The 26,047-nt window shown below is 45.5% G+C and overlaps 1 protein-coding gene across 2 annotated transcripts in view; it reads left to right on the top strand.

Moving 5' to 3' along the window:
- Positions 1-26,047, top strand: part of ARHGEF4 (Rho guanine nucleotide exchange factor 4) — a 106,470-nt gene that overhangs the window by 73,799 nt on the left and 6,624 nt on the right. The window contains exons 3-6 of one of the 2 annotated variants that reach the window (XM_019473395.1): positions 19,982-20,161; positions 22,849-23,043; positions 24,077-24,256; positions 24,875-25,107. In XM_019473395.1, the coding sequence (XP_019328940.1) occupies positions 19,982-20,161; positions 22,849-23,043; positions 24,077-24,256; positions 24,875-25,107 (788 nt within the window). Of the gene's footprint in view, positions 1-19,981; positions 20,162-22,848; positions 23,044-24,076; positions 24,257-24,874; positions 25,108-26,047 lie in introns of those variants that run through there. The other variant, XM_019473396.1, reaches the window with a different exon arrangement.

The raw sequence follows: 26,047 nt of genomic DNA on the forward strand, positions 1-26,047 counted from the left end.
CTATGCATAGGCTCTCTCCCGTCCCGGCCGGGGGGTTGGGAGGGGGGAAGGGTGAGCAAGTGGCTGTGTGGTGCTCAGTTGCCAACTGCGGTTAAACCACGGCAGTCCATTTAGCATGGATAGTATGGGCAAGTACCTAGGACAGTGGCTTATGCCCAAACTCAATCAGTTCATGAAAAGCCTTCAAAACCAGACAAGATTTGCAGAATGCCCAGGAGTTGAACAATGCAATGATGAGAGTCAACTGTGGACTTGAAGAACTTTCATTAAATTGAAGTCTGCAAGCTTAGGGATCAAAGTATTGTGCTGTGGGTGCATATGGCAGGGAGAATTGATTTTTTCAAAGTCATTAAGCGAATGCAGGCCAAAAACTGGGAGCTTGGGCAGCCTGTGAATCCCAATAGTTTGCTCCGTATGTGAAGTTCTGCTTCTGCATCAGGTCTTGAAGCTGCACTGAGAGCACAAGCCCTCGTTCTATGCATTATTCCCCTTGTTCTATATTTAGGCTAGAGACAGGATTTGCAGGATCTTTAAGTTCAGAAACCAGCAAACTGAAATAATTCTAGAGTTTATTTTATAATGCCTAAAAAAGACAGATCTCTTAAATGTTACAGAAGCATAAGGAGACAGTGGAAGTTGTTTAACTGCTTAGCACTTTCTATATAACCCCTGCTGAGATTAGCACAATTTGGGAAAAAAACAAAATGAAAGAAAAGTACCCAGCCAGACCATAACTCTTAAACATTTTCCCTTTTAAATCTCCCACCTGCTGTGTTCCAGGATACATACAGGAGCTATACAGATCTTCAAGAAACATTATGGGCATTGATGTGCTAACACCTGAAAAAAGACAGCTTTTTTTATATGCATTCTCTCAATCGTGAGAGCAGCTGAGTGCATTCTATTCATACCCACATCATGTGGCAGCCCCTCCCAGAGATGGATGCTACTATAGGTGTTTAGCAGTTAGTATGTTTAAGGGGGGAGTCATGACTTCTGGTTCCTGCTCCTAGGAATGTGTGTGCGTAGTGTGTGTGTGTGAGTGTATATATATATACACACACACACACACACACACGTTGGGTTTTCGGATTTTTTTTTTCATGTTTGAAACTATTGGGTAAAGTGCAGAGTCATCCTCTTTGTACCCAGCGCCGTGCACTAGCTACTGTATCATCTAGCCGTAGCTCCAGGGGCTGTATTGCTGGATTCCTATTTCTCAGTTTCACAAGGGAGTGTGTGGGGTGAGCACGTGAGAACTGGAAGATGTGGCATTACCTCCTGTCAATGAAGGTCCTGAATACTGGGTCCTCCTCTTCCCTTCCTGGGGAGCACTATTACTGCCTGTTGTTGAGTAAAAGGTGGGCTCCGCTTTGCTGGCTAGAGGAAAGAAAAGGCCTGTAACTGTAGTCAGAGCCTGTCTGTGATGGGTGCTCTCCAAGAACCATCCCTGACCTTTCCAAGGAGGAGTGCCTTTTCATCCTGATCAGATATTGGTGGGAGCTATGCTTAGGCTGGGGCATCTGTGAGTGTACCCCATGCAGCTTGACACTTGGTGAACTTCACAGTCCAGCAGCAAAATGTTAAGGTCATAAAAGCACGTTTAGGGCTCTGCAGAGCTGACTAGAGCTTTTCTGGTTGCAGAGATTTGGGTTTTAAGTGCCTCAGTCCCATGAAGGCGTTGGCAGAGGTAGCCAAGTCCTTTAGATATTCTGGCTCCAGAATCCTGCCAGGAAGTGGATGGCAGAGTCCAACAGGAGACGCTTCTCCTGGACCCCCAGTCAGACGGCTGCATCTCCCACCATCCTCCTTGCAAACACCCAGCAGCTTGTTGCACACTCAGGTGTGAGGGAACCCATGTGTGCCCTCGCTGTGCCCTTGCACTGTTGCATGGCCAGCTTTCCTCAGCCCCACCCGGAGCAGTGGGATTTGCCTTCTGGCAGGGCTTGTCTCTATGGCTGGCATGCTCTTAGTGCAGGTGGAAGGATTTAAAAAAGCAGCCACCTAATCCACTCCTGACCCTCCTTAAAAGCCTCTCCTGCACACCACCACGTCGGGCTGGCGCTTGCTGCGTTGCTAAGGCCTGCATGTATCCTGGAGACGGCTCCCAGCAAATAGCTGAGCCGCTCTCTGGAAAGCCAATATCGCAGCCCGGATTGCAGTGCTCCGGCACGCTCGGGCTTTCTGCAAGAAGGAATTCAATGTCTTCCTTCTGCTAAAGCGATGGCACCAGTTCCTTCGGCAAAGATGACGTGGAAACCCACGGGTGTGCTGATAAGCATCCCCCTGAGATAAGGGGGTGGGAGGGGGCGTTTTGGTACATGTGCTGTGCGGGACCAGCAATGGCTGTGTTGAACCATTTAGACTTCTGTTTTTGAGAGCTGCAAAACAGCTTTTGTTCGCAGCCCTCTGCCCCCATCCGTGCCCCTGCTGTGGGCTGTACAGCAGTCATTCAAGAAGCCTGCTTTTTTTTTTTTTTTTTTTTTTTCCGGGGGCTGAAGCCATGGCAAAGGTCCCCGACCGAAGCAGGCACAAATGGAGTGCACTTCACACTTTCCTCCGCTGCAACATGAACCCGGAGACCCAGCGGGTAGTGGTCTTTGTCATCCTGCTCTTCCTCATCATCGTCAATGTGGTGCTGATGTTTCTTTTGGCGTTCCACTGAAGGAGGACTGCCGGTAGTGGTGTGGTGGATGGGGGTTTCCAGGACTGGGCAACAAATCAGCAGGTCAGCATGTCGTTGTCTGCCTCTGGTCTGCCTGTCTGCCGTTACGGTAACTGTGTGTCTCAGAGTATCCCTCCTTTGTTTTTTAATCATCACCTCCTTCCCCACCCTGCTCCCCTCACTCTCCTGTCATCACCTGTGCCTTGCGGTTTGGATCACCATTAAACCAGAGAAAGGGAAAGAGGTAACAGAGTCAACCTGCTTAATTGTAACCGCTCTTCCTGGCACTAATCAGCCTCGATTCCTAACGATGATGATACTGTGCCTATATGTTACACTTCTCAGCCCTGGAGAAGCCCAAAGTGCTGCTGCTTTGTTTGCAGAGGGACAGTCATCCTATAATGAGCCCTTACACAAGGACCTGCTACATGTAAACACCTGCTGTAAAAACCTGAACCCCGTAATGCCTCTGTTACTCTGCCATTGTGATTGTGAGGGCTGTGAACGTTGTGCTGTGCGGTGGCATGAGTAATGCCCAATTAGCCAAAGTGATTGATCAATAGAGTGCATCAGGAATTCGGGTTGAATAAACGCTGCAGCAGTGTGGAAGGAGTATTTTGTTGGCTTTTATCCTGTTTCCTTTGTTAAATCTCAGTGCTTATCTGCTACGTGTATTAAATTAGCTGGCAGAACAACAGCACAGGACACTGCTTGCAGGCCACGTTTCTTGCTGGCCAGCAGTAGCCATGCACAGCGGGGAAGTGATTCAAGCAGCACTCCTGTAGACCCATTAGGAGGGAAGGGCAGCAAAGCAGCATGCTCGCTCCAGGCCTGTTCACCTTGATGATGTTTTATCGGCAGCCCTGTACATCACAGCACTTCCAGGCTTGGGCATTGGCACCTCAATGGAGCAACCCTCTACTTGATGGCATTGATGGAGACCGATTCCTGGAGGAAGACAGACTGGAAAGGAAGCCATGGTGCACTGTTCTTAATGACACTGCTTGCATTTGTGCTGGAGACTGTGCAAAATATCCAAGCCCTTAAAATTCAGCAGGATCCTTCATTTTGTATGTTAGGGAATCTGCGCTTGAAGTACAGCTTTCACGAGGGCAGTGCATTTTCTGACACTAATGGTTGAAGTTACTGCAGTCCTTTCAGACCTGAATGCTTAAGGCTCCTAGAGTCTGATCTGATGTTGAGAAAGGCCGGATGGTGATACTGTCTCTGTCATCATGAGTGATGTACTCTGTACCAGTTATTTATGTGATTGTGTGTAATACATTAGTGTTGTACAAAACCACATCACTTTAGCACACTAAGAAATGAAATTTGTACTTGCTGAGCTCCTTTCTGTTACATCTGAGTATAGAATATCCTTTTCCCTGAGAGAGGAGAGTCTCCTGTAGTGCTGGGTGTGGGGCAGCAGCAGGCCTGAGCTCTCTGCACTTTTCTGGGAATCTCTTATGTACATGAACAGTTTTGAATTATTAAAAGTCTCAAACTTAGGCTATTAACTCTATTAGCTAAACATTGTGATAAATAGCCACTGGAACCATCCAGTATATGTTGTTTTCTGAAGTTACCATTTAAAAAAAAAAAAAAAAAAAAAAAAAAAAAAAACAGCACACAACACTGTCCCTGAGAGAGGAGAGTCTCCTGTAGTGCTGGGTGTGGGGCAGCAGCAGGCCTGAGCTCTCTGCACTTTTCTGGGAATCTCTTATGTACATGAACAGTTTTGAATTATTAAAAGTCTCAAACTTAGGCTATTAACTCTATTAGCTAGACATTGTGATAAATAGCCACTGGAACCATCCAGTATATGTTGTTTTCTGAAGTTACCATTTAAAAAAAAAAAAAAAAAACAACCCAAACCTCAGCACACAACACTGGCTTTCAAAAAAATCTGTTTTCTCTCCCCTCTAAGCTTTACCTGTGCTCTTAGTTACAGCTGGAATCAGAACTTTATGGCATAAGGTGGAAAAAAGATTGCTTATTGAAAAGGACAAGTGAAAGATGTGAAAGCATAGCTCAGTCTTCAAATGGGGGACCAAAGTATGGCTTTGGAGTCATAGGTGTCAGTGACAGAAAGCTTTTGACAGCTGCTCGTGAGGGCAGATCATGCGCAAGGTTTGAGCAGGCTCTGAAAGTGCTTGAGCATTCAGAAGCTCTCACCCCTCATCTAGTGGGTGACTGTTTTGCTCTCGACAGCAGTAACAGGCCTCAGCATCATGGCAGCCCCTGCAATGTGTTTGGACTGTCAGTTATTGCTGTCTTGCCTGCTCTGTATCTTGAAATAGTGCAAAACACATCTGACGTTCGATGAGAACTGCGGTTATTCACAGGGCCTGCACATACACATGTAGCTCTGGAGAGTATCCAGCAGGTCAACTCTATTCGTAATATGAATGTTTGACTCAACATGTAGAAGCCATGTGGGGCAGCTGGTAAACTGAGCACAAACGTCTGCCAGCCAAGACTGATCCCAGATTCACGAAGTGACTCGTGCTCTTGTTTAGCTTGGTGTCACATCACTGAAATTTTCCTTGGGTGGCTTTTGTCACTGAACTGGAGATTATAGCTGCCTGTTACACTCTGCCTAGGAAGGTGCTTCAGGGAAGTTTTCCAAGAACTTCTTTTTATTTAGTGTCCCACAAAATTGATTAGGTAGCTGGAGCTAGTCTTGTGGTGATGAAGTAATTCACCTTCTGCTAGCTGCTGCTTACTCAGTTTGGGGACGCCCTATTCCCACTGCTCACTAAAGGACTTTGCTGGGTTTGGAAGGGATAGAATACCAAACCTGGTAATGGTGGGCTCCCGTGGCAGGCACAGCCCTGCTGTGCGCAGGCAAATGCTCCCACAATGCTGCAACCTCCTCTTCCCCTCCTGTCTCTGGCGCACTTTTACCATGCCTATACCATACCTGATACGATGTCCTTATTTCCAGAAAGTTCCCTTTGCTCTGTCCAGCTACAGTGGCTGTGGCTGTGAGAGCCAAAGCCATCTGCCTTTGCTGCTTTAACACATCAAAGCATGTGCAGAAGCAGCCAGTACATGTAATGGGAGGTGGAGGAGTGTCTTGCTAACAGCTGATCCAGTGCCCCAAAATGCTCACTGCTGATACTAAAGAGAAAATGTAAGTCTGAGGAATAACATGAGTTTGGGTAGTTAATGCCTCTGTGAGGTACAGAGCTGCCACATTGCCTTCTCCAGGCAGCTCTCCTCTCTGGGAAATGTTGCAGTTTTTGACACAAAGGACATGAGATTTCCCCAGTGGGAGAAGACCTGCCCGCTGCTGGAGAAATAAAGCAAAGAACTGTTTTCTTGAAGGGCTGTGGGGAGTCCAGGACAGTGAGGGACAACCTGGAAAAAAAGTACGTTATAGAAAAAGGTAATGCAACCCCTGGTGAAATTGCCTCCCCCTTCCCTGTATGGGGCAATTTGCATTACCCCTGTATAGGGTAATTTCACCTGATTGTTGGTACCAGAATAGTTGGGAGCAAAAAAAAGTAGAATTGTTCTTGCATTTAAAAATCCTGATAAGACAAATCGCAAGATTACAGAGTACTTATTGGAGATATGTGTTATAACACTGCCTGCCGCAGGTGTTAACACTGGTTGCCAAGAGCCTGGGAACACTTCTCCTATTAATATTTAATGTTAGGTAATTTTAATATTCTCTTTCCACTGCTTATCTAGGTGCTTGATACCTGACTAGTCCTGAAGTATCTGTGTCGAGTTTTGTTATGGGGAACCCAGTGTTTTTCTTCTTCCTCAACTTCACCTACAGCCATATACATTCAGCTGGAAGCTGCGGTTGACATATAAGCATTAATCAGTCTGATATTAGTTGTGACTTATTCAAGCCTGCCTCAGATCTTGGCTGAAGAAGCTGCAATGGCCAATAAAGCCCAGGAAAAATAAAGCTGGTGAAGGATCCCTGAATCATGTACAGGAGCTGTAGATGGTGATAGCAGGACTGTGGGGGAGAAGCCTTTGGCATTTCAGTCAACAAAGTTGGCTTTTTTTCTTTGCTCTCAGTGCACTTATTTGACACAAGAGACGTGTGCTCTGCAGGAAAGCTGTGATTGTGTTCCTTGCAGTCATTTGAACGTCAGGCTCTGCCGTGGCATTTGGGCCACAGCCCCAGGGAAGGGGGAGCCAATGCAGTCACTGCCCCTCTGCAAAGTACTTGGGGTGCCTGGTGCCCACTGTGCTCTCCACTCCTGCTGCGGACCAGGTCATGCCAGCCGGGCCCTTTTGTGGCTGCTGGACTCCTCCTTCTCCTCCCCGGGATGCAGAGTAAGAGCTGTGCCTCCACTCTTTTCCCCGTGCTGCCACTGCAGTGCTGGTGTACTCCAGCTGCATGGCAAAGCAGTGTGCAGGGATGGGGCAGGGTGCTGCTTCCCTGAGCCCTCCATGGGTAGTTCGTGTTGCCCCTGCGTGGGGCAAGGTCACCAGAACATTTAACAGGCAAGAGCTTTGCTCTGCTACTGCTTTACCTTGAGCCTCGCAAGTGCAAAGAGTGTCTATGAACAGGAATGAGACCAAGGCATCATTTCCAAAGGGAGATCTGGGCTTTAGATTGTATCTTTTCTTAATTTGTTCTCCCAGGCTAAACTCATTTCTGTTGTGATATGTGGTATCTGCTGTCTTTGTGATTTATTCTTGGAATCTAAGGCATGAGCTGGCCAGATAAGAAACACAGTAAGCATTTAGGATGATACCATCAACAATTACTTTTAATTAATGCTTCCAGTGTTTTGATTTAAAGAAAAAAAAACAACAAAAGAAGTCCCATTACGCAGGTTAAAGAAAGATTTTAAGAGGGGGAGTACTTGTTATTTATAAACAACAAAAGAAGTCCCATTATGCAGGTTAAAGAAAGATTTTTAAGAGGGGGAGTACTTGTTATTTATGCTATGTCACTGGGCTTGTTACCTACAGAATGTGCTGGAAACTCTGGAATAAAATGGTGTCTTATTTGAATCTTTGTATCTGTTCTTTGGCTGGTACCACTTCAGGCAGGACTGTGGTTGTCACATATAGTGCACCCACTCTGTGTCTGCATTGGGCAGTGGTGGAAATGTGACTCAAAGTGGTAGCATGGACCTGCTGAAGGCCCACAATGGCGTTCTCTATCCTGCTGCACGCGTGCAAGCCTTCTGCATTTGTAATTGATAAAAGTGATATCAGCTCAGCTATGCTGGTAATGCAGGTAAAGAAAAACATCTCCCCAAGTACCAAGAGGATGTTGTTGAATCTTTCAGCAGAGAAGCCAGTCAGATGTGAAGGATTGTGGAGAGTGAGATTTGGAGTTTGCTCTCCCTTGCTGATCAGAAGGACCAGCTGATCTGGTCCTTCTGGAACAAGAGCCTGGTGCAGGACTCTGGTCCCACGCATCCCATTGCAGCACTGACATCCCACATCTTCCCCTTGTCCCTCCAGGGAGGGAGACCCTAGTGTAGTCCCTTCCAGCATGCTTTTCCCTCCAGAGAGCACCAGTTTCACATTGGGCACCTGAATCTCTGCTGCCCCTTGGTGGGGGAACAGGGGCTGCCTTCACCCCCCTCCTTTCTTCCTGCAGCAGCTCCTACCCAGAGCAGGCTGGTGGGCAAAGCCAAGGTGACACAGGGCATGGAGCAAACCACCATAGCATCCACACTAAAAAAATCTTGTGCTTGTTCGGTGTTGCATCCCTTTAGGATATCAACACAAGAATGAAATTAGTATGTTGTCTTCTACTAAGCTGTGCTGCTTTGTAATGACCACTGCTGGGCAGTACGTGGATGTTATTTATAGGCCTAGTGTCTATAGCCTTTGTGGTAATGTGGCTCAGAACGGCATCATAGAGCTGGGTTTGACTGCTTGTGGTTGTTCTGAATCATGACGTTGTCCAGTCTTGGCATGTTGAGTGTCTGCAGAGTTGTGGCAAACTTTGTGTGGAAATACAAACACTGTGTATAGGCATCACATGTAAATCTGAAGAGCTACACCAGGATCTCTCAGCAGCAGCCTAACAGCTTTCCTCATCTCACCAAACGAAATAGTTCCAGCAGGAGATTAAGAAAAGATGGGCTGCTAAGGAGTCATGACTTAGTATTTTTAGTATCCTAATTCACACCTGTAGTGTCCAGGAGTCAGGACTTGTTAAACTAAGCACTATCTAATTACATAGTGAGAAGATTTCCACTAGACACCAAAAGAGGAGAGCCAGGGATTGCAGTATCCCATTGCTGCCTGATTTACCAGAATGTGCTCTGCATCGAGCTGCTTTTGCAAAACTACTTTGTCGTACTGAAAAGCCTGTGGCCACTATGGGAGGGTTGTGCAGGGAGCCAAGGCGACTAAAATAAGAACCTGTGGGGAACAGGAGATATGTTGATATTTTCCTGTTTGGACTAAAGAAGCCATGTTCTGCAGGAGGAACAGCAGGTGCTTCAGTCTCCCGTAGTTAGAGGGCTTGTTTGCAGTGTGGTCTTGGAAACAGGAATGTGGTTCTGGTTTTGAGGCTTTAGCTTTGTTTAGGCCGTTAGATCTATTCATCCAGATGATGCGGACTTGAGATAAGTGAATAAAATGGATATATTCCAAAGCATATTAGTACAGGGTCTCAGAAGATCCCAGGAACCTGCTTCTTCTTGAATCAATCTTCTTCACCTAGCACAGGACATTTGCAATATGAAAAGGTTAGTGGTTTGTTTTGGTGGGTTTTTTTTTTTGAGTGTACTTAGCTTGAAGAACCTTCTGTAGGGACTACAAAAGAAATGACTCATTTTTATGTTTACAGATAACTAACCAAAAACAAAGGCTAGGCAGCCTCCTTTGCCTGACAGCGAGACATTATCAAGGTTTTTTCTTCTTTTCCTTCTATCTGATATTCAGATTTTCCTCTGCCCCATTTTCAAAGAAAAGGGCAGACAGCAATTAGTTCAGTGAAGAAAGGATCTAAAACAGCGTGTGTGCATTGGGAGAGAGATCACAAGAAAGGTGGGGCTGGGGGGGGCAGAAATAATATGTTTTGGGTCACCAGAAACCTGTAGGGTTTCTCTCTCAGGAGAAGGTGAAGAAAGGAAACGGATACTAGAGTGTGCATGGTTCTTTTGAGGCAGGGAGACCATCTTTGAGAGCTAGGTCACGGAAATTGCTAAACAATCTCTGTTGGCCCAGCATGTCTGCCAGCACCTACCAGTGCTGTACAGACTTTGGCACAGTACTGTTAATCCAAGGGAGATGTTTTCATAGGAGATACAAGCAATAAAAATCGTTTCAGTGTGTTCCATTAAAATTAAATCATGTACACACATGAAAAGGAAAGCCATGTGCTGTTTCTGGCTTATTGCCCACTGTGAGCCCGAAGAGATGCTGACCTTTTGATGATTCAGAGCGGTTTGCTAGCAATGCAGTTTGTATCTGCTTTAAAATGTTTTCTTTAACCTTATTTGTAAAACAAATTTAGATTAATTTGCCTTCAAGCTATAACTGATTCTGTAACTTGCTGTATCTTTTGGGGGAAGGGAATAGCAACAGTCACCAACAGGCAGAGAGCTCTGGGAACTGCATGGTTTCCTTTCCTTTTCTTCTGCAAAGAGCCAGGATGCAACATTTATCCTCAATAAATCCCTGTGTCGGATGAGCTGCAGCTGAACTGTTTTGAATACGTTGTCCTTGGGGGATCTGTACCGTATATTCCTCACATGTCCAAAGAAATAATGGTGAAAGCAGAAGCAAAAAAGGAGGTAGAAAGGAAAAATCTCAAATTAAGTCATGGGAGAGGCAGTGGGATCGGGAGCTGTCCTGCAGAGAGGGGAAAGGACGGGAAATATCCCAAGGGGATGTGCTGGTGGGAGTGCACAGCAGCAAGAGGGGAATGGGGTGAGTTTGTAGCATTAGTGACATAAAAATGTGTTAATGTAACATTAAGTAAAATTTTCTAAAGAAAATAGTTTCTATTTGGGTGCCTGAGAAATGGTAGTGTAAAAAAGATGCAACAGCAGTCACTTGTAAATGTGAGAACAACCAAACAGAAACATCCTGGGCTATTTCCATTCCCAGGTTGTACAATTAAAATCAGGGCATCAGAAGATGTAAAAATTGCATTAACCAGGTATGCTTCATATTCTTCAGTAAATGTAGACTTCAAAACTGTTGGTGAGGTGAAGAGGGGAGTCAGTCAGTCTGACAGGGTTTTCATCTACAGCCAAACCAGAACCAGAAACTAGAAACTTTGTAGATGTCTGAGCCCCTAGATCAAAGTCTTGTTCAAACCTGAGAGTTCAAGCCCAGGCCTCACTCCTTTCCAGTTTTTGAAACCAAAGAAAATAGAAGAGTGTGTGGCTGATTTCCAGGTGCTGTTACGGCACCTGCCCAGTAAACCCTGTTACAAACCCCCGAGTAGTTGTGTGCACCCACCTCCAGCCGCTGCAGTTAGAGCTGTCAGCCGCGGGATGTGGGGCCTGTGCTGAGCCAGGAGAGAGGGGCTCAGCGCTCCCCAAAGCACTCCAGAGTAGCTGGAAAGAGGGGTAAAAAGAATGATTCTGTCAGATCTGGACTGTTTGCGGTAAATGGGACTGTGGCACTTGGATCCTACCTTAACCTGGAGTGACGGCTGCCGTGCAATTGGGAGAGGTATGAGGAGTGGGTTAGCCAAAAGTTAAAGACACTTAAACCACTTCTAAGCCTTAGAGTATTTCAAGCTCCTTAAGCCACTTTAAGGCTTTAGATGGGTTTAAAATGCTTAAAACACTTTAAAACCTTAGATGAATTTAAGCTGTTTAAGCTGATTTAGAGCTTTAGAATGACTTAAGTTCTCTGGCTTTAAGTGCTTAAGGAGGTTTTGAGGTCCTTCGAGCTCGTAATTGTAAAGGCCTTTCTGAACATTTTGAGGATGCGACACATACTGACTCCTGTAACCTGCGCTCAGGGACTCCTTCTCCCTGAATGCCTCCCAGGCAATGTCTGAACAGCCGTTTCCCTGGGTACACTTACATCCTCCTTTTTTTGGGGAAAAAAAAAAAAAGGCCAAGAGTTGGACATGCATGTGGTAGGGACAAATGGCTACTCCAGGTGTGTGGACTGACCTTCCTCCATGCGCCTGGCAAGTGTTGCATGGGTAGGATAAACAGTGTGTGGGATGTTATGTCGAAGCCATGTGGAAGAGCTGCACTTACCTCTGCCTGAGAAGTCCCAGCCAGGAGGATGACAGCTCTACCCCAGAGGACATCCTAACGTCCTTGTAATTACTGTGTTGGCAATCGCTAATTTTCCACCTGAACGAGAGTGTTGCTGTACCTCAGGGAACATATCTGTCCCTGTCAAGTTAACATTTTCAGGGCTTACCATTTTCAAGAGGTGTTTGTGGGTAATATGAATAGTCAACATTTCTTTTCTTCTGTGTTTTTTTGCTACCCTGATGTCCTAAGACCAGCTCTGTAGGGCCACCCGGTAACAATTTTAGCTGTGACTTGGGGTAACTGCTCAGGAAGAGATGCAAGTATAGCCTGGCTCTTTCCCATGTGTGCCTTTCCAGGTGTGTTTAAGATCCTTGATGGGTTGTATCCAGATAGGATGTGTTTAAATGGCCTTGAAGGACATACATTTGCTTAACCGCTTTTTAAATCATTTATGTGTTTGGCTCTGTGGCATGCTGTGGCACAGCTCAATTACACACCACAGGGAAAAAGTACTGCTTTTGTACTAAACTTCTCGCCTGGCGATTTCACTGGGCACCCACCGGCCTTGCATTACGAATAACCATTTTGTAAGCCTTCATCTCCTGGTCACCCTCCATCCACCTTTCTCTATTGCTGCTTCAAGGTCTGTTTAGCTTGTACTGGCCTAGAAACTCTTCCCACCTTCGATTTGTGGTGCTCTTTGTGTCTTGTCTAGTTCTCCTCTTCCCTCTTTCTTTCTGAGTCATTCCTGACATTCAGACTTTCTGACCCTGATGGAACAGGCCTGATGTTTTCTTAAATCTCTCTGCAGAGACATTCCTGAGGAGACGCTCATTTAGTTAGTCATTTCTGTTGGATATTGCTTGTGTTACGTTTGTCAGCATAGAATTTCATTTGCCATTTTGTCACCCTGTCACTCAGCATTCTATCTGCTTGTTTGGAAAGAGTTTGAAAATATATTTCACTTACACCAGAAAATGTCTTATAGACATAAGTTTAAATAAGTATCCTCTGGAAACTTGTATAGAAGGTTAAAATGGAAGCTGTTTTATAGTTTTACTTACTGTAATCACTACCAGCAACTGCAACATTCAACTACAAAATGTGATACAAAGACAACCTTTTGCAGAGTACTAGGAGGTTTGAGAAGGGCTTTGCTCCTGTTTCCTTATGCCAAAGCTTAAGGATGTTAGCTCCCAAAATTAGCACACTCCCTTGATATACAGGTCATAGGAGAGTGATGGTTGGGGTACTGAGGGCACTGACAGGATCTAGATGAGTATGTGTCCTCCTCAGCTACAGGTAACTATTCCCACTCTTTCATAAGAACTTTCCTGGCCTATTTCAGCCAAAACTAAAATGGTCTAAAGCAATTTCAGTTGATTTGTTTTGCATTATAATAATCAGCTCCCATATCTTAGGTGAGGAACTGAGAACTTCTTGCACCACTCTGGAGTTTGAAAAATCATATTTAACTGGACTCAGATGGACATGCACCTGGCATGCTTTTTCACCCTGTACTCTTCACATGCAGGCTGAAATAACATGGAGCACAACTCTGCCTCTCCCATTTTCTACAAGGGTTGCTTCCCTCCTCCTGTAGCACTTGATAAAGGGAGCTTTCAAAGCTTCTCCTTGCCTGCTGCGGGGGGACCCTCCTCTTCTTCCCATCTGTTTAAACCACTTCTGAGGGGGAATCAGGACTCAGATGATATAAATAAAAGGGAATAATGTAATTAATGCCAGTCAGAATGGTTTTGTGGAAAATAGTTCTTACCAAATAAATGTGATGACAAATTTTGAATGCTTGGTAAATGGAAGCAGCTGTACAAGATGTCACATGAAGAGTTTGACTACAGGCACTGATTAAAAAAGCAGCACTATAGAATATCAGTGTAGCACACTTAACTGGATTAAGATCTTGGCTGACTGACATCTCAGTTTTGTTAAGGAGAATCACTGTCAAATTAAAATATTTTGAATGGGGATCTGCAGTGTTTGGTAAATGCCTGACAGTCCTCCACTATCCTTAATCAGTACTCTAAAATCTGTGCTGAAGAAATATGCAGCTGACACAGTAGGCAAAAGGGCAACGAATGCCGAGGGCATGGCTTGACTGGGGGCATGGTATGCAGGTCTTTGCTTTTGAAGCAATGAATGCAACCCACTGCCCATGTGGGGACACGTGTCTAGTGTAACGTTGTGGCAAGGCAGGCTTGTGTTATCCTGAAACATGTAGACAGAGGAGCAGCAAGAAGCAATGAAGTGTTTGCTGTGGCTGTGGAGTTGTGTCAGTGGTTCTGGCACCCTGCAGCCAGGCAGCAAGTCTTAGCTAGCCCAAATTCCTCCCTGGCAGTGAAGGGAGACAGGACGCCCAGGGGCTTGGTTAATTCATCATGCTAAGATAGATGCCTAAGCTGAACCCTTCTCCCTTGGGTGCCCATGTCTCTCCACAAAGGGAATGAAGTGTTGCTGTGGCTGTGGAGTTGTGTCAGTGGTTCTGGCACCCTGCAGCCAGGCAGCAAGTCTTAGCTAGCCCAAATTCCTCCCTGGCAGTGAAGGGAGACAGGACGCCCAGGGGCTTGGTTAATTCATCATGCTAAGATAGATGCCTAAGCTGAACCCTTCTCCCTTGGGTGCCCATGTCTCTCCACAAAGGGGAGATACTCCGTAAAGACAATCAAGATAACTCGTTCAGACTAGATGTCTGCTGTTCATATGACAGAAGCTCTATGAGATAAATTTCATCTCTGTTGTCCATCATTAAACAGTGAAGCTAAAAGTTTTGAGAGGAAGCAAGCGCAAGCTATCAGGATGATTTGAAAACTATCCCGTGTGTTCAGTTCAAGGGAGAGGCTAGCTGGCTTCTACCCACGTTCAGAAAAAATAAGTATTTGTGTGAAGCACTACCTTTGGGGCAAGAGTGGAAGTAAAATTTTTCTTTAACTCCTCTGCTGCACTTTGCATGAAAGAAGGCAGAAGAGAAGCTCTGGAAGCAAAGTGACTAGTGAAGGAACTGGAGCGGGGAGGGGGTTTTGCCTCTGGGGTCAGGACTGCTGCAGGGTTTAAATGTTTGATGTGCTGATGCAGTTCAGCTTCAGTCTGTAACGCACAAGTCCTGGGGGCGCTGAGCAAAGAATGCAGGCTTCACAGCAACTATTTTAGTTCATCAGGAAGGGCTTAGGTTCAGGTGCTCTTCATGGAAGGTGTCTGTTTTAGGGTCACAGAGCTGAAGAGTAAATTCCATTTTATTGGCACCTTCTCCCTGAACTGCCCTGTATCTTCTGATGCTCCTGGGTTCATTTTTTAGCTCTATATGATCCAGTGTACTTGGCATTATCAAGAGAAAGCTATTCAAATTTTATTCAGTTAGAACCAAGTAGCTCAAAGATAAATATTTCCTAAAGGAGTCTTCATCCCTCCTTCTGTAAGTTGTCAAGATCTTTTATCTCTGTTAATATTGCCTGGAGCTCCGGTCAGAACAAGACCAGGACATACACGGTAATTATGTCAAGGTGTCCAGCCCGAGACAAACAGGGGCCGAGTAGCTGGAATGCAAACAAGCCCATAGACGTGGGCCTTGGCATGCCCAATCTCTTTGCCCATGTGTAATGGACTTCTTTTGAGGCAGCAATGTGCAATAGCCCTGGCTGAGTCTCCTCTTGGGCAGCCTGTGCACAGGCATTGCTTGGAGGAGTAATGCAGCAATCCTCCCCCCTCCATCTTTCTGTGATACACTGAGCAACCTGCACGAGCACTGCTTTACCGGCGCCTTCCCTTAGCATCTGCTGTGTTTGTAAATGAGCAGCGAGGCTGTAGCTGCATGGGCAGTAGGGAAAGCAGCTGCAGCTGCACAGAAATGCCAATGCAATATTAGAGCTGCAGTCGATTTTCAGTTTCAAAGCATCAGTGTTAGTACTGCCTTTGGGTTGCAAACACTGCTGTCTACAAACTTAAATGTTGCTATAAACAACAAAAATAGCCAATTTTTGTTTGTTTTCACTGCTGCCAGCTGCAGTAGCTAGAGCAGCAGTAGGGTGGCTGGGTTTGCATTCTCTGTCTTCTAATGTTTCTCTTCTAGAGCCTGGTTTGGGGCCACTTCAGAACATGTACTGAGTTGTCCTTGATATTACAAAGCCAGCACATAAATGTTGTTTCATATGGAATTTAATAGTTGTTTTTCAAACCTTGCTTTAATTGCAAAGATCAAAACCTGTGGTAAGATGAGCCTTTTGAGCCTGGGAGCTGCCATGCTTGGAAATGGTGAGCATTCCCTTTAACGCATGCTTCTCTGGAAGGTAAGCAGCTCTCACAATATAGCTGGTTTATTGTGCCATGCTCCAACACATTTTGCAGAAAACCTTTTTATCTGCTGGTGTGATTTATCATTCCTGGGATAGGGAGTAGGAGTCCTAACCCTTTTTTCCCCAGTAACAGTATGCTCCTCGGAGAGGACACTGCAGCATGCTCTGTCCCAGCTGGAGCAGCTCTGCTTGCTGCAGTGACATGCAGTACCGTAGGTGCTTCTGTGCCATGGAAATGTCAGCCCTGGCTCAGGAGCTACCCTTTAGTATTTGCTCCGGGAAAGGGACTGTTACACTGGGTATATTTGGTATTTCTGTATCAGCCTAGGAATCGGACTGGATACAACTGAAAAAAATAGTAAAGGTACAGACTGGTACAGATTGAGGGCTAACAGAAAAATGAGCACTGAGCATGGTGATCATTAAACACTTTTCAGTGTTTGTGCCTGCTCCCCTGCCTGCCCCCCCAGAATACAAGCACAGACTGAAGCAGTGCAGGAAGACCGTGCAGAGCCTGTCAGCCTGCAGTCATGGAGGTGTTTCAAGTGCTGCTGTACTAAACTGAGACAATCCAATGCACATATAAAGCATTTTTTTCCTCTTTATTTCTTGCTTTATTCCACATTGATCATTCCTCCCTACAAACATGGTGTTCGGTGTCAGTTAATCAAATCCTGGCCTGTATTTTGGGCATCTTTTTAGTCACACCTTTGATCGAGAACTGTCTGTGGTAGTGGCTTGTCTGCTTGCCTGTGCCTATTTGGCCAGGCTGGTGATGGGTCAGTTGTGACTTTCTGTATTTGACAAATCACATTCACAGTATGGTTGTTGTTGAATAGACAAAATTTAAGATATTAATATTAGTGGATGGATTAAAATACCAGCTGAGGATTCACTAGTCCATCACATGGCTTTCGGTGACCCCGAGAAGAACCATGTGGCTCTGTCCCCTTGTGAGCTGGCTGTATCAACCCTAACATGCTGTTAATGCTAGGTCAGGCTTGGTCTCTTGTCTTCTCATCAAGACACGGAGACCTGACAGCTTGGTACTGTAAGGTATTAACGCCTTCACATCATCAGTGCTCTGCTTGTGTGATCAAAATGCTACAGAGGAAGTCCATTTATAGTCTCCCTCTGGTCACGGTCATGGCATGTGTGCCGCTGCCATACTCAGAGCACTGATTCAGAGTGACATATTTAAGCACGCAGCAAAGGTATTTTATCTCAGAAATAACCATGTTCTTTAAGTGCTGGTCACAATTTGCATGTTGAAAAGCCTGCTGAATGCCACTCTTTCTAAAGATTTATTAGCATATGCCAGTTTCCTGAGCAACAGCCAGCCCTTACCCACAGGGATACATAACTCAGCGTGGTATGGCAGCAGCTCCGGCACGACCTGGTGGTCGGGCTTACCTAAGTGCAGGTGACTTCCCAACAGCGTGTGTGAGATCAGCATTAACCGGCTCCTCTGTATAGAGGTGGCCAGACGCTCAGCTCCAGCCACCCCATCACCCTGTTAAATGCTCTTCTCTTCCTGCAGAAGGGAACTGCTAGGCTCCGCTTGTGGTCCACACAGTCACTAGTCACTGAAGTTGGACTGCTAAAGCAAATGGATGGGTTGCGCACAAGTGGATTGCTCAAAGCAGCAGCAGAGCTCTTTTCTGAGAGTAGCTAACATCCACCATCATCCACAGCCCAGCTGTTCTGTAACTGAAGTCTGCTAGCTGATTTTTGGAAAAATACACACTTGTACATCCGCTCTCTTCCCTACTCCAGTCATCACTACTTTATGTTAGAAAGATAAAACCTCTAAGTTTCTAGAAGCCTGACAAGACCTACAAGTGTTTCAAAAATATGAATAAAGGGTTTATTCATAATGCTGAGTACGCTTCAAGCTTGTCAAACTATACGCAATATGCCTGTTAAGTGAACTATGCATAAAAAGCATCACGCATAGCTCTAACAGCTGTATGCATTAACTGTCAAGCCCAAAAATCTTTTCCCTCCACAGCTCATTTGGACAAATACCTGCCACTTGACTGGGCGTAGCTGCCTCTGCTGTATGGTGCATACATCACTATCTCCTCATGTTTGGTTTTCTGAGACTAATGATACTACTTCTGTACTTGCCTTGTGATCAAAGCCTGTCCTTGCTATAGGAGCTTAGACTAGTGAGACACCATTTAAGACTCTTGGATTATTTTCATCGTGCCACTGGCCGGCTGCATGACAGCAGCATGACCCTTATGTTCCCTGCCTGCTGGGCCTCTCTAGAGCGACTGCTCGCCTCTGTGAAGAGCGGAAACCTGCAGTAAAGATGCACTGATCCCTGTGGTGGTGCAGCGGAGGGCAGCTAAGCAAAGGCAGCGTGGGGACTGCCGACATACTGGCTATGTAGATAAGTGGGAACCTCTCATCCTCTCCTTCCCCATCATCCTGTTATTTTTGTCACAATGGAAATACTGCGTTAAGCTGTTTCTGGTTCAGTGAAGGGGCATTTGCTATCCAAAGGCAGATTGTATTTGAATTTTCTTTCAAATGCCTCGTTAACTCTCTCCTGATTCACTGCATGCGCGATTATCCTGACATTCTTTTACAACATTCATCTTTCTTCTTGGGGGAGGGGCAGAAATAGTAACCCAGAGCAGTAGATAACTAACTCTGTGACCGAGCAACCTAAGGTGCCCAGCATGGACGACATGTGCATCATGTGGCTCTGGTGATACTGCTGCAATGTTGTGAGATATACCATGGACAGTGGGTTTTGTACAGGTTCTCTTTCTCCCCTGTGCCTCACAGACTGGTCTTCCTGTTGTCTTTCCAGAATTTATCATTGCACCATTTTTCTGCAGAAAAATTGGGCTTCACTGCCACTCCAGAATGGCTAAGTCCTTTTTAGCAAGACTCCAGTATACGCTCTGCCTTCTTGGGGAAATCCTTGGTGTTCAGACAGTCCCAGTCATGCTCAGGCCCTGAGAAGCCCGTGTGTGTAACTCTGTAGTTGTTGAAATTCAAAGGAGACTGTGACATGATAAACCTGTGGGCATTGGGCAGGCACTACTGTTGTAGTGGCCAGCAGGACCAGGTTACAAATACACCACTGCAACAGGTCCCAAGTGTTACCTAGCTACACCATAGCTAAAGTGTGAGTGGTTGAGAATGGCATCAGGCAGGTATAGACACATCATCACTGTTCAAGAGCCCCCTCACAGCCTCTAGCCATGTGGGATGTTTTTTTGGTTTTGGTTTTTTAATTGCTGGGGGTCCTTTTTTTCCTAGAGTAGGCCCTCTATGGGACATGTAGTAAATAACCATTGTCCCTCAGCATAATTACTTGAATTCTTCAGAAGACTTAAGCAGCTTAAGTGCTAAGTTTAACCACCTTAAAGACTTAAGGCTCTATCCATCCTAGACTAGCTCTGAGGCCTCAGAATACTTTCTGCTCTGAAGTATGTCTCTAAACATTGATGCTCAAGGTTTTATTTCAAGGCAGGGCTGCACTGGCAGCACAAGAGCATCCTCCACCAACAACGTACCACCGAGTCCTGTTTGCCAGCTGAGGCAAAGTCACCAGTAAGAAATTCCAAAGCATCAAATTTATGTTCTTTATGGTAGTAAACAAACTGTGTTCAAGTGATTCTGAATAAATGCTATTGAGAGCAAGGTCAGTCAAAGCAACTGCCAGACTAGCACCAACTCCTTCTCACATTGCTCACGGGGAGTAAACAGTTATCAACGCTTGTTTGGCTCAGCAGCAATGGTGCCAAAGCTGCAGCCACGTTGGCAGACTGTGTTGCTTTCTTAGGTGGAGCTGACAGTTTGACTTGCTTTGTGCACAGCTCATCAGTGATGGCAGCGTGGTGTATGCAGAAGCCCTCTGGGACCATGTCACGATGGATGACCAAGAGCTGGGATTCAAGGCCGGCGATGTCATTGAAGTAATGGATGCTACCAACAAGGAGTGGTGGTGGGGGAGGATTCTGGACAGCGAAGGCTGGTTTCCAGCCAGCTTTGTACGGGTAAGAGCTTGATGTCTCTTTATGCCTCTCCATTAGCACCAAGTGTTCTTTTTCTCCAGGTTTAGTGTTCTGTAGTGACTCCCGAGCACTTTCACTGCTAGAGATAGTTGGTTCAACACGTCTTCTTACTATTCCTCTACACATGGCCCTGGCATATAGGGCCCTCCTGGCTGAGCTGCCACCAGTGTGGAGAAGTCCCTCTTTACATGAGTAAATCAGGGCAAGGGTGGTTCAGTTCCAGACTCCGGAGCTCAGCTGAGCTGCTCCAGCTGGGGAGCTGCCCTGCATGGTGGTTTGCAGCCTGGGCTCCTGCTTACCTATATGTATATTGGCTAGTTTGTGCCCAAGCACACAGCATCCCCTTCAGGAGCAAGCAACAAATACTCTCCTAGAGGAATCACAGATGCAGCTGGCAGAGGTCTTCACTCTCGTATCCACTTCAGACAGTATGGATAAGCATGGCACCAAATTTAGCTTCCTCCATCTGGTGCTGGGTCCAGTGTAATGCTACATCCCAAAGTATGCAACCACCTGAATCATGCACACACCTTCTTTTAGCCCTGGAGTTTTAAAAACATCAGGCTGCTGGGCTACCCCACAGCACTGTATTCCAGGCATTTAAAAATGGAGGAGAAAACCACAAAAAAAGTCTTGGAGGTCATGTGGGACAACTGATGAGGGGGGAGATATGAAACACTTGACACTTTTGGGCCAAGACTTGTGGGCCAAGGCTCTCCCCCAGTGCCAGCTACAAAGACCATATAGAAATAGCTATACAGAACAGCCCAGACAGTCCCAGCTGTATACTGCAGAGGTTGGATTAATTTCCAACAGCGCATTCTGAAACACATCTGAATTCTCTGTGCAAGTAGGGGGTAAAACAAGAGTCTGGGTAACTCCTGTGCACTCCTTTCCTGCTGTGAGGAGAAAGGGGTTTTTTCCTTTCTTTGGGCTGTCACTGTTGGTGTGGATGCCTGACTCTGGTTTCACCACTTCAGGGCAGGCTCCTCAGTACTGCAAAGGCAATTAGGTGTACCTAAGGGCAAAGATTCTCAGTCCTTTAGCTCTTTATCCAGGTCACTTCAGATCACAAGTGACCCAAAACCAGGTGAAGCATGGAAGGAGGTGATCTGGTGTCTGTAGCAAAAGTTCTTGGAGAAATGGGGCAGATAGTGCTATAAAAGTTTTGAAATGCTTTGTTATAGATTGCAGGAGAGTCTTAGCTGGGTAACTATTATGAATAGTGGATGTTTTTGCAAGTAAGATAACTAAGACCAAACTCTCAGCACTGGTGAGGACGGAACTGCTTTTTTCACAGTCAAAACATAGGCCTTTTTTTCTTTCATGTTACTGCTAAGTTGAATTGTTGTCCTGGCTGGCAAAAACCTGTGATAGTGTTTCAGGGGAAAGCAGACTAGTGCTAGCCTTTAGGGATGCAGAGTAACAAGTTCTTTTAGCAGACCAATTACAGCACTTGCTCAAGCATCTGAGTGAAGATTTCCTGCTAATTATCACTGGGTCTCAAACTTACTGCTGGGAAGGCTGGTATGTTTGGGAACTTAGATAAATCTCCAGGTCTCTCAGTTACTCCACACAAGTTTCAGGCCAAGGTCTGAGTTTAAGACTAGCCAATGTTACTCTGCTCACAGCGAAGGAAAACCAGGATTGCACATCTTGAGGGCTTCACCAGCTATTATGCCTATGCTGACAAGGGATGGGTATGCACTATTTTTATATGTAGATACACATGTATCAAGTGGTAGGTAATCCTGCCTAGAACAAACTACATTAAAAGTTTAAAGCAGTTCTGTGTCATTGTACTAAAAGTGCCTATAGTTACGCATGTTCCTACTTCAGTGTTTTTCACTTCTTCTCTGTGCTGAGTTGTGTACAAAATATTCCCATGGGCACTCTAAGAGCTACAATACTACTATGTGAAAGAAAGCTCGTAAGTGAAACGCACTGATAATTGCCTGCTATAAACTAAGGTACTTTGCTATTGTTGACAATATAGCCTCTGTAGGACAACGTGCCTACAAAATGCTATTTTTCTCTGCTCATGGTGTGCTGCCATCTGATGGGCACTATGAAGGAATCATGAGTTTCACACACAGCCCTGTAATGTAATGCCATTCCTTACCATATTATATGCCCACTGGCATCTGTATTGGCTTTATATTAACAATAAATTATCTTTAAATAATCTTGGGGAAGCAGACACCGAGAAGGCCATCTGTTATTTACAGTATGAGAACAACAATAAAGCTATATAAAAAAGCAACTATTTACTGGTTTTCCCCCCTCCCTCCCTAAGCACCCCCTCACAAGTACCTAAGCAGATTTCACTTGATAAACCATTTCCTGTCCTGACTTTGTATGTATTCTTCCTGGAGGACTCTGTATCATTCCTGTGACTTCTGTCCACAAGAGATGCCTGCTTAAAACCGCCCACGTTACACAGTAGGAGCAGCTGTCATGTGGCTTGAAAGTACCCTCCCAAAGCTATCTAGCCTTAGCTTCCCTAAGGGGAAAATATGTTTGCAAGTAATATACATGTAGCAGCCCTCTTTGCTCCTTATCCTAGCTCAATCTTTGTCTGCCATTCAGTCAACTTTCCCAAACTTCTTTTCCTTGGAAGAGTTGCGTTTAGCAATACAAACGATGAACATCTTGTGTGTCTGGCACAGCTGCGAGTAAACCAGGATGAACCCATGGACGATTATCCCCTGAAGGTAGAGGGTGGCAAAGAGGACGACTCCAGCAGTGGCACCCGCCGCTTTGGGATGGGGCAGACCACCAAAGATCAAATGAGGACCAACGTCATCAATGAGATCATAAGCACGGAGAGAGACTACATCAAGCATCTGAAGGACATTTGTGAGGTAATGGAATAAAGGGGGAAGTGAATGTCAGAACTTGTCTGAAGGATAATAGAGTATGTCCCATTCTCGCCCAGAGAGTTACCCTAAGCGGGTAACTTTACTTTTCTGAAAATGAGACTGTATTTCCATCAGAGCCTGCTCTGCTAAATGGCGTTGCATGTTCAGAAAACAGGAGACAATTCATTACAGCAATATCCCAAATGCCTCTGATTTTGGAGCACCCACTTGGGCGCATTCCATTAAATGTAATTAATTGAGTTTCCCAAGCCAGAGAAAAGTAAATGTCTAGCACTGCTGTCCTCTTTAATATACATTCTGAGGTAATAAAATCACCAGCCTTCAGGCAAGTCATGCTCAGATTAAAACAACTGGGGGATGTTGAGCCAATTAGGTCTTTCACTTGCAAATATGCTGAGTATTGCGACACCTCTTCCAGAAGAGACATGCCGTCATATACACTGGGGTAAATGAAGGTAATTGAAAAAGAGTTTTGCAGGAACATAGTTCTTCACTGAAATGACACAAAAATGTAGTGCCTTCCAGGAGAGCCAGCTGGGGCAAAGCAGCACACACTTACCAAACAAGCCTTTCCTCTTGCAGTGTCCCCCCATGTCCTTTGTGCCCCCCTTCTTCCTTGAGTCAACCAGGCATTTCCTAACACGAGCATCCAAACCAGATCTGCAACTGGATTTAATTGGCCTAACTCTATCAGTGGATCAGTGCTGGGGTCAGAACACCCTGTAGCCTGCAGACAGATAAAGGTGTTTTTAACAGGAGAGTGCAGCTCTGGGACTCCTTCAAGTGTGGATTACAGTATTGTTTAAGGCAGTGATGTAACTGTGGCTTGGTTTCTATTTCTACCATGTTTTGGGTGGTATTAGAGGAAATAATAGCTAAAACATGGATGCACCTATACAGGAAGGGGGTACAGGAACCAGGTGTACAACTGACTACAGTCCATGGGGTTTTCTGTTGATAACCAAAAGCCACAGAGCAAATGCCCAGGAAGCTTTCCAATTTGGTTTCCTCCTAGGGTTACATTAAGCAGTGCCGTAAAAGAGCTGACATGTTTACAGAAGAACAGCTGAAGACAATCTTTGGGAATATTGAGGACATCTACAGGTGCCAGAAGAAATTTGTTAAAGCACTAGAGAAGAAATTCAACAAAGACCACCCACATTTGAGTGAGGTCGGCTCATGCTTCTTGGAATATGTAAGTAAACTTGACTTCATGGGAAAGGGGTAGCTGAGCATGGATTAAGCCAGAGGATTTAGAAATTGATCAGACAGAACTGAAGCTCTGTTTAAAAAAATCCACCCAACCAAACTGAACACCACCACCCTCCTCCTGTTCAAACCCCTAACCACCTCCCAGCCAAACATCCCCTACCTCTTGTGGCTGTGGAAAGATTTTCAAGTGCCTCAGCTTCTGAGCACTATACTCCCTGCCAGACCATGCTACTTTACACAAAAATGTAGGAAGATTCCAAAAACTCGAGCTGGACCCGAGTTTACAGCTATGGTATTTTCAGGTCAGTGCAGGATCAGCAACTGCCGATCCCATCATTAAAAACATGCAGCTGAGCACAGGCCAGAATACACGGAAATGTCTTGGTCTCTCAGATAAGCTGCACATGCTGTAACTTGTAATATACCCTGCCCATCCCCAACTTTAGGTCTCTGGGCTTCAAAGTCTGGGGAGGATACAAATTGACAAACAGCCCCATGTGATAAAGGAGTAGGACCTACACAGGGAACTCACATACAGAAGTTTGAGCCAGGCCATCACCCTGAAGAACGCGGACAGTAAATCCCTTCATTTCCCTTGCAGCAAACAGAGTTTCAGATATACTCTGAATACTGCAACAACCACCCCAATGCCTGCATGGAGCTGTCCCGCCTCACCAAAGTTAACAAGTACGTCTACTTCTTCGAAGCCTGCCGCCTGCTGCAGAAGATGATCGACATCTCTCTGGATGGGTTTCTGCTGACTCCCGTGCAGAAAATCTGCAAATATCCACTGCAACTGGCTGAACTGCTTAAATACACCAACCCCCAACACAGGTAGGTCAGCATGGTGGGGAGGGAAGGAGTGAGACTGGTCTCATGGAAATGGCATGGAAATGGACTAATGCAGAATCATGTGTTGAGGGCAGCTTGCCAAGAGCAGCTGATACTATGATTCTTCTGGGTTACCTTGTAGAAACCAGGAAAAAAAAGTATTTTTCTATCAAATACATCATTTTCCGTTACAGTAGCACTAGGCTTTCCTGTTTGTTACAGACCTGGAGTTGCAAGGTCCACCTTCTTAATGGTACTTTTCTATTTTATTTGGCCCACATATCTGTGATACCAGCACATACATACTTTGGAGTTAAATGTTTCCGGTGGTGGTGTTGAAAACTTTGCCTCCAAAAGCACTGGTTGAATATACCCAAAAATGCCCACGTAACTAGACCACAGCACGTCAGGGCTGCGTGGTAGTCATGAATTTTGCCCAGCGCTTCCCCAGTGGGAAGTTGCAGCCTATAGCAGTCAAGCCATGCACACTCGGTGCTTCTTCAGCACAGCTCAAAAGCCTCCAAATCCATTGCTCTGTTTCAGGGTGAAGGCACTGTCCTCGGCTGAAATAACTGTGTCACTTAATCAAGCATCTGAAATAATTAGCTACAGAAATTAAAACATGAAAAATCTGTATTAAAGGAAAGTGTTAAGAGTGGTCCATTGTGGCTTAATTTTACCTTCCTACTTACAGCACTGCTACTTCTCAGAACAGTTTTAAACATGGCTTATTAAATCTGTAAGCATGTTGTTCTGAAGCTAACCTCTTCACAGAAAGCTCCTTAATGCAGTACGCAGATGTTTTGAAAATAGCGTTAGAGACAAGTTCTGCAGAACAGCTCCTTCCCAGCTACTCTAAACTCGGCAGAAGTAGCTGATGGCAGCAGATGGTGAGTGGGGGAGGGTAGATCAGCTTCTGTCCTACCCTTCCAGATAAACCATT

Source organism: Aptenodytes forsteri, unplaced genomic scaffold, assembly GCF_000699145.1.
Source record: "Aptenodytes forsteri isolate BGI_AS27 unplaced genomic scaffold, ASM69914v1 Scaffold278, whole genome shotgun sequence".
Taxonomy (NCBI): domain Eukaryota; kingdom Metazoa; phylum Chordata; class Aves; order Sphenisciformes; family Spheniscidae; genus Aptenodytes; species Aptenodytes forsteri.